This window comes from Mytilus californianus, unplaced genomic scaffold (genome assembly GCF_021869535.1).
Source record: "Mytilus californianus isolate M0D057914Y unplaced genomic scaffold, xbMytCali1.0.p SCAF_7, whole genome shotgun sequence".
NCBI lineage: Eukaryota > Metazoa > Mollusca > Bivalvia > Mytilida > Mytilidae > Mytilus > Mytilus californianus.
Window position 1 is genome coordinate 25440075 of NW_026262723.1, and position 8295 is coordinate 25448369.

General features: G+C 33.7%; 1 protein-coding gene across 1 annotated transcript; it reads right to left on the bottom strand.

Annotated features, from left to right (window-relative positions):
- Positions 1 to 333: 333 nt before the first annotated feature.
- LOC127708119 (patched domain-containing protein 3-like) lies at positions 334 to 8087 on the bottom strand. Its single transcript, XM_052212965.1, has 5 exons — positions 8014 to 8087; positions 7158 to 7370; positions 4913 to 5681; positions 3947 to 4147; positions 334 to 1926 (listed from the first exon to the last, which is right to left on the bottom strand). The coding sequence occupies exons 1-5, from the start codon at positions 8017 to 8019 to the stop codon at positions 536 to 538; spliced, it is 2580 nt and encodes an 859-aa protein (XP_052068925.1). The 5' UTR covers positions 8020 to 8087; the 3' UTR covers positions 334 to 535.
- Between the last annotated feature and the right edge of the window lie 208 nt (positions 8088 to 8295).

An 8295-nucleotide genomic window follows, 5' to 3' on the forward strand; every position in this document is an offset into this window, starting at 1 on the left:
AGTCATTTCCCATAGGAGGGATATATTTTGATTGACAATGAAGAGCTTACGGAAAGAACAAGTTTATCGGTGCGTAATGTACAATGTATGTAATTTGTTTCAAATCATTTAATAATATTTTATTTTTGGTTAAGCTAAAAACTTTTGATATCGATAGTTATTTTTTATTCAAAATTGGTTAAAACACCTATATATAATTTTCCACTTTATTATATCATGCTTTGCATAGGCAGACGCCCATGGTGTCAAGTTAGAACCAGACTGAGTCTACAAATGGCAAAGGGAAACATCTTGACGTGATAAAGGTGTGTAGTAATAACAGAATCAATTCGATAATGGAAAAAAGAATACCACTGAAGCATCACTGAAGAGACATTAAATGTCGAAATGTGCTTCTAGTGATGTAAAGTGGTTCTTTTAATGATATTTGAATATATTTGTATTTGTCATTTAAAGGCTCACGAATAGTTTTTAGATTAAGTTATTACACATGTTTTAGTTTCTCATCCTTTCTGTCACCATTTAATGCAGCAGGTTAAGTGATTGTCTCGTCGCTTTTCTCGGGTAATGCTCTGTCGTCCTTTACTTTCGCGATTTTCATTTCATGATTGTAGTGTGGACCAATAAACGACAGCACGACAGGCAAAAGAAATACGGAATACAGTAGCCCAAATACCATTACCATAAACATTACTTTGAAAAAAGAGAAGAAAATAAAGGACTTCGAAAAAGCCAACATTAACACGCCGATTATAGTTGAAAGCGCTCCGTTCAGTATTGGTCCGCCAGCATGGTCAATGGCAATTGCTACTCGCTCGTTTCTAGTTTTCCCTTTAGCTTGCACATACGCATGACAAACATGAGTAGCAAAGTCAACACAAAAGCCTATACACATGATAATATGGATCATTGTAATGGAGCTTAAAGTTAGTCCCCATAAATGCATGAATCCAATCACTGACGTCATAATGAGGACAACTGTGATTGTTATTAAAAGAATCATGACGGGCAGGGGTAAGAAAATTGTTATTACTATAAAAACTACAGCAACACAAATACCAAGTGTTTGCATAGTCTGCGACAAAATAACCACATACTGTTCAAAAAAAATGAACCCAGGCGCATATGCAAACACGGGCAAGGACGAACTACCAACTATATCCCTTATTCGGGTCATCATGTTCCCTTGTTGTGTCGAGGATGCAAGGTTTTCTGTAAGTACATGAAAACGTGACGCTGTTATTGACGTGTCATCGATTGTGACGTCATTGATATACAAGTTACCAGCTGTTGTTCCTAGAAATGTCTGCAAACCGGAAATGAAGTTTGACAGAGACGAATCATCATAACTAGCTGAATCAATATATGCATGCAACCACGAGAGAAAAAACGTGTCATCGATATCAGTGTCGTTTCTAACGTTATCGCGAAGAGAATTAATCATATCAAGAGTTGTCCCGGATAGGTAGTCTATACCGGCTTGTACATTCAATGATATTATGAGGCTTTGGTCATATAATTTAGTTTCGGTATCATAATATGTATAAAAGTATGAATCGGTGGTCACTAGATCCTTCCGATTAAAATCTTGTTCAAAATGGACAGCACCATATATTGATACGGCAACGAATCCGGCAAACAATAATAAAATTATAATTTTTGCAGGAGTAAAAAGCACAACTTTTGTAACAAACTTCTTTGGGTATTTCTCTATAGGACCTTCAACTTCATTTCTGTCCTTATGGGGAGATCCGGAACAACAGAAAATGTCTGCTTTTGATTGGCCTGATTTCTGCATTGCATCCTTTGATTTTATTTTTTGACATGTAAAGTAGTGTCTATTCTGTTTAATTCTGTCCTCGTTGATTGTCATACAACCAAGATAAAACGTGATGTAGTTAAGGTAGCAAAAAAGTATGGCTGCACCTGAAAAGGACGAAACAATCATATATATATATATAAAAAGTTATGACCATGGCCATGAAGAAGATGACGACGACTATGATGACAATGATGATGTCGACGACAATGATTAAAATATGATGATGACAAAGACAACGACAACGATGATGATGATGACGACATAGACGACGACGATGTTTATAATAATGAGACGACATTGACGACGATTTTTATAATGACGATGACTACGGCGACGATAACGGCGATGTTGACGATGATTCTGAATGGCATTCGATAGTAGTAGCAAACATGATAATAGCCGGCAAGGACAACATGTCGACTAATATCATTCCGTCTTCTTTTGTATTTTTGAATTTCTATAATACTCTTTGATGAATTGTAGTGATGTATTTGAAATTGTAGAAGGCAGATTGTTAACACTTTAACTTTACTGTAATTGTACAAATTGCAATCTGTTGGTTATTCACCAGCAAAAGAATGTAATCAAATTCGCTAACAATTGCCGTTATTATAATGTTTTTTGAAGACTGTTATTGAAATCTGATGACAAACTCATCATGTAACCTAATATTTGTTTAAAATTCTTATTTCGCATGTAATAGATAAATTTTTCTTTGAATTTTTGTTAATAATAATACTCAAACAAGGCTATAAATAAATCTCTTTACGTTAAATTGTATCCTGAAATCGATACTTCATTTGTATAATACAGCTGATGCTCAGGTGTGCTTCTTGATTACGTCATTTGGGTTTTTTTAATTTTCGATCCACGTCAGATAATGTTGGATTTGCAAATTGCGGTTTCGAACACTGCGATTTAGCTAAAGTAAATGTTGCTTAACCTGAAGTTTTGTGTGGAGTGTTTTGTAAACTGCATTTTTCACTTTACTTTTTACTTTTGATTTAAGGTAGATAAGGTGTCTTCCTCCATCTTGGATTTTGAAATACCAGAAAACAATCGGTCTAGATCTTGAATAAAAGGTGCAAATTTTGAGAGTAGTAGGTAATTCATGTGTAAGAATTTTCAATTCAATATAGAAAATGACATATTTTATCATATTTATGGTTGTATTTTACAAAAAAACAGAATACTTTTGTTTGATTCTATTTTTTCCAACTCAAATGTAAGAGCAGATAATTCAGATAAAGTTACTTTTACAATAGAATGTGTTAGGAATTTACCTATTTTATTATGTAGCAAAAAAACGGGTCCCGTGACCCCATTTTTTCTTTTTCTTATCTGAAAGCATAGTATTAGAGCTATATTCTCATATTTTATCTCAAAATTCTATGGCGTAGTTTTCGTTTTATGGCAGAAAATTGGGTTTTCCATGCATAATCTATACAAAATCTGTCAATTTTGCACAACCTATAGCGTGAAAATAAGCCCCATGACCCATTCTTTTTATTATTTCTTTTTAAAAAGCATGATATAAACTACATTTTGGCAAATTATTAAAAAATTCTATGGATTATAATTTAGACACCCCATCTACCTTAATAAAGTCAGTCCGTTGACTTTTGCCTTTTGAATGTCCCTTGACATTTTCTTATCGTTTTAACCGACAGCGTTGAAACTTGGACTGATCATTGGCCATAGTTTATTTTGTTCTTGACCTGAATATGCATTACCATTTTTTTATTGAACGTTAAGCAAGCAACAATCTATCAGTGGACATGGCTTGTATATATGCTGTTTCAATAAAGTTGTTGTTGACTTGAAAGCTGTTATTGATGAGGGGCGTAAAGGGGGGGGGGGGTATCTGCACGGAAGAACGCGAAATAAAATTGCATTTCACGATGAACGAACAATTAAAAATTTCTTGCACGTTGATCTTTTTACCGATTTCACGAAACACGGTGAATAACGAACCTTTTTCACGGCTGCACGTGAAATAAAAATGGCAAAACACGATGCACGAAAATAACCGTTTACCACCCTCATTGATAATTACCTGATATTGGAATATAGAAAACCATTTTTTTTCAGTGAAAATTAAAGTATGACTAAACACATACATACCCGTAAACCAAGAAAAGTTTCGAACTGCTGGAAACACAGACGAGGCACCTGCACAGAAAGCGATGACGTCAGTTAGTGATGTAATAGTAATTGCGACACCACTTGATTTCATTGTCAGTCCAATGCGTGTTTCAGTGTCTAGCTCTGGTGATGTTGCTGCTAAACCAGACAGTAAGATAAACATATCATCTACACCGATTCCTGCAAATATATTTACAGCATAATTTTACATCAAACGTCTATTAATCTACAATTGTAATGCAGCGAGTTATACATTTTCATTTTTTCAATTAGTCCTTTAAATAAATTACTTGAGGTTAAGGTCTGGGCGGAGAGGGGCGTCATTTCTGTATTCTTTAATTCTTAGGGTAATTTGACTCTATTCGTTATTTTGTCTCCCGTTATTTTTTTAATCTTTATTCTTTACAATAAATCCCCCATGATTCTGTATTCTTCTTTATGCCCACTTTATCTATCCTTTATTTTTTCGCCAATTTTTTTCTTTTATTTTAACCCCCTCTAGACGCTCAAGTTTTTAAAGATTTCTATAATGACTGCTTGCACGTTCTTTATCCCTACATTTACAAACCTTATGCAAGAGTATGGTGTTATGTACGGAATCTTTATTACAACACTACTGACTTCGTAAGTTCATTTATCATGGTAAAACTGGGTTTGCATTGCAAAATAGGGGATTACGCAATGAAAATTCATAACAACTTAAGTAAATCAAAACATTAGATTTGTATAAGCAGAGATTAAATATTTGCTACCTAGAATTCGTTCCCCTTTTCAAAAATCTAAAATAATTAATTGTAAACAAAGTTGTTAATTTGAAAATGGACGTTGGCGTTTCACATCAATTTAACTCATGCATGTGTGTTTATTTAAAATCAATGTATACACAATAATGGAACAGTTTTCCAGAGGCAAACATTAGAATTACGTATAATAACATTTACTTACCTAAGATTAAAAAAGGCATTGTTCCAACAATGCTGGCAAAGAGTACACCAACAGCACTAATGAATCCTAATGCCGCTACAATAGCCATTCCAGTAGACAACACTCCAGCCATTGCAATGTTATACCGGTTCGATACACAATTACCTCCAAACAAAACGAAACCACTAAATGTTATCATTAATGTAAACGTGATAGAAAAGAATGCGATGTCTCCTGCAACATTGGCATTCAGTTCTTCGTCTGTGCTTCTAGAGTGAGCAAATTCGAAATTCAAATTACTACTGCTGTACGTTTTAATTCGGTCCAAAAAAGCATCCTCCCAAGCATCAGCGAGTTTTGAGTTGGTATTGGCAAGGTTAAATTTTAATTTAACAGCTGTTGCTGATGTCAGATATCCCCCTGACGATCCGGTTTCGGCAAATGTGTTGTCTATGGTAAAAGTCTCACCGGAAGTCGTAAATTGTGGGTAAGAAACAGTTCCGCCAGCAAGGGCAGTGGTAAAGTCGGAATCAAGAATATAATTTCCGTCTATTACGCATGATGAAAATCGTTTTGCACAGAGGTGAGTGAAATTGTATGATGTACCAGACGAGGATATTGTTGTATCAATAACATAATCCCTCAAGGTGGTTAGGTCGCTCCATATTGCAGAATCAATCATGTTGCCGCCATTTTTCTTCTGAATTATGACTACTGCAGAACTACCGAGGTTCACTAGACTTTGTGCGTAGTAATTTGTAGACGTGTCCACCGTAAACATACTTTTAACCTGAAAAAATATTTAGGATAAAAGAAATAAACAGCTACATTAGGAACGTTTGATAAACATTATTGAGAGTGCATGCATATTGTTTTTCAGATAAAACACATCTGATTAAAATAACAAAAAAAAAAACAGTGTGTAAACGTTTCATTGGGATAAGTAAAAGCATACTTACGTTATCTTGAAATACTTAGTCCATACCAAACCAAACATTATGAAAAAATCATTATCGAAAACTCATGCAGAATTTTTGGAGATTAAAGTTCCATAACTCCGGAACGACTAAATTGAAAATCATCAATTAAATGTAATTCAAGTAATTTTCAATCATTTCAAAATTCTGTTAATAATGTTAATCATTTTATAGAGGAATATGACTGTGCATTTAGTTCAGAAGTTTCAAATCAACATCACTATGACGCTCTATAAACATTTTAGAAAAGACAAATTTGACTTAAAATTGGAATTTTACTCGTACTATTTGACAAAATTAGATCCGAGCAAAGGCTCAACCGAAAACATTAGCATCTTTGTATAAGACATCCTGAATCAACATATCTTTTTGGTTTTTATCATACTTGGCTCATATATAAATATCAATGAAAAAGGTCAAAGTAAGGTTATGTTGCCAGTTTTGCATTAAATGCAGAAAATTTGAAATTTTGAAGTAAATATATATACGACAAAAAAATATTAATATTGATATCTAGCTGACTGCTGTCTAGTTAACAGTTTGATAGATTTGACTTTGTAATACATTCTAATTTTCAAATTCTTCTTCATGTTACATGCACGACCATTCAGATGATTAATTTTCAATGCTATATTTATTAATAAAACGATAGCAACCCAACAATAAAACTACCCCAAAAAGACATCTAGAGAGCACCCTACAGTCTATATCATAAGACAGGTGTCTATACCAACATAATCGTCAAACACTTATAAACCGTCACGCGTCTATAAATACTGACTTATTTTGTCTTTTCTTCGTCCTACAGATTTTTAAAATTCTATTTTTCATTTATTATTAAAATAAACGACTCGGCGATATTCTGATTAATTTGATTTTTTTTTTTTATGATTTTCCTACATTCAGCTCTTTTCCTCGATTGTGTCATCATTGTGGGAGATCAATCATCGAATTTGAACTAACAATAAAAAAAACATGAAGGGGTGATACATGTCGAACAAGATTTATTTACCCTTCCGAAGTACCTGAGACCCACTCCCCAGTTTTTGGTGGGGTTTGTGTTCCTCAGTCTTTAGTTTTCTATGTAATGTTTTGTGGACTTGTTTGTCTTTTTCCGTCAGTTTCTCTTCGACTTATGAGTTTGAATGTCTACTTGGTATCACCAGTCTCTTTATTTACCATTTAATAATGACCTGTAGTGTCCCCTGATCAATACTATACCTTGGACATTTAATCGTCCATATATTTGTAATTAAATGATACAGGATTTTGCTAAAAAATATCCTTACAAGCTCCCGTTGTTTCATTGAAGTACTGTCTGTCGGAGCATACTGTTCTAGACTTGTATCTTGAGTCAAGTTGATGAGACCGATGCCAAATCCTATGTCTACTATAACAACAAATATAATGGCCTTCCAGGGATGTCTCGCCACAAATTTACCATATTTCTCAAAAGCACCACCAAAAAACGCTTCTACTTTCAGATGGAGATCATAGAAACACTGCAAAAAAAAATCATTAACGAAATTTATCTCTAATAACCTCTTCTATTCCTTTGAATATAACATAAAAATACCGGTTGGAATCATTATTTAAAAAAGATAAAAGTAATAAATCATAATTTAAAATTAAATATATATATATATTTCCAGCAGGGCATACATCACATACCAATATGACTAAACATGTACACAGCAAAATTAGTTATATTTTTCCGATGAAAGAGTCTCGATGCCCTATTCGGAACTATTCGGATTAAATAGCTGTACAAGTTTAATATTTTCGGATCACTACTATTTGACTGGCAAGAAATATAACTTCATCTAAATATTTGCATGCCAAAATCTTCTGATATCTTGCTAGGGGACGACCAATTGCTTTTCAGGGCCAAGGAAGATGGGGCAGGAGGAATTTGAAAATGAATATCCTGGCCTGGTAAGAGCTAAAAATAAATAACCTTGAATAAGACAAGATGAAAATGAATATTCTGCAACACAAAAGGCAGGAATCAATCGTGTACAAATTTCCGCGGGCAAAGCTGCCCAAAAAATAAACATGCATAGCAACAGATGAAAATGAATAGTCAATTCGAAAAAAAATCGTCCTAACCCATCTCCCAGAATATTAGAAGTAAATAATACTTACAGACATTGTTATAGCTCAAGGAAAATATATCAACAGTCGGAAGTTCCTTTTAAATCATACGTGCATGTAATCGTATTCCCATGGTAACTGAAAAAGATGCTGTTTTCAATATTAAAATAATAGCATACTCAATAAAGATTTATGAAGAAAAGATAATGGGTATTCGTGACAACAACAAATATAGTCAGTTCGATAGCTTGATTTTATTTTTTATGTTCTATACATACGCATAATCTTATTCCCATGGTAACTGAGGGACATGATATGAATAAATGGAGACGA

Excerpts from the sequence above, each read along its gene's own strand:
- LOC127708119 (XM_052212965.1), bottom strand. Across the intron at positions 5,682-7,157 it reads CAATGAAACAACGGGAGCTT|GTTAAAAGTATGTTTACGGT; the intron begins GTAAGGATATTT and ends ATATTTTTTCAG. Across the intron at positions 1,927-3,946 it reads AAACTTTTCTTGGTTTACGG|GTGCAGCCATACTTTTTTGC; the intron begins GTATGTATGTGT and ends CGTCCTTTTCAG.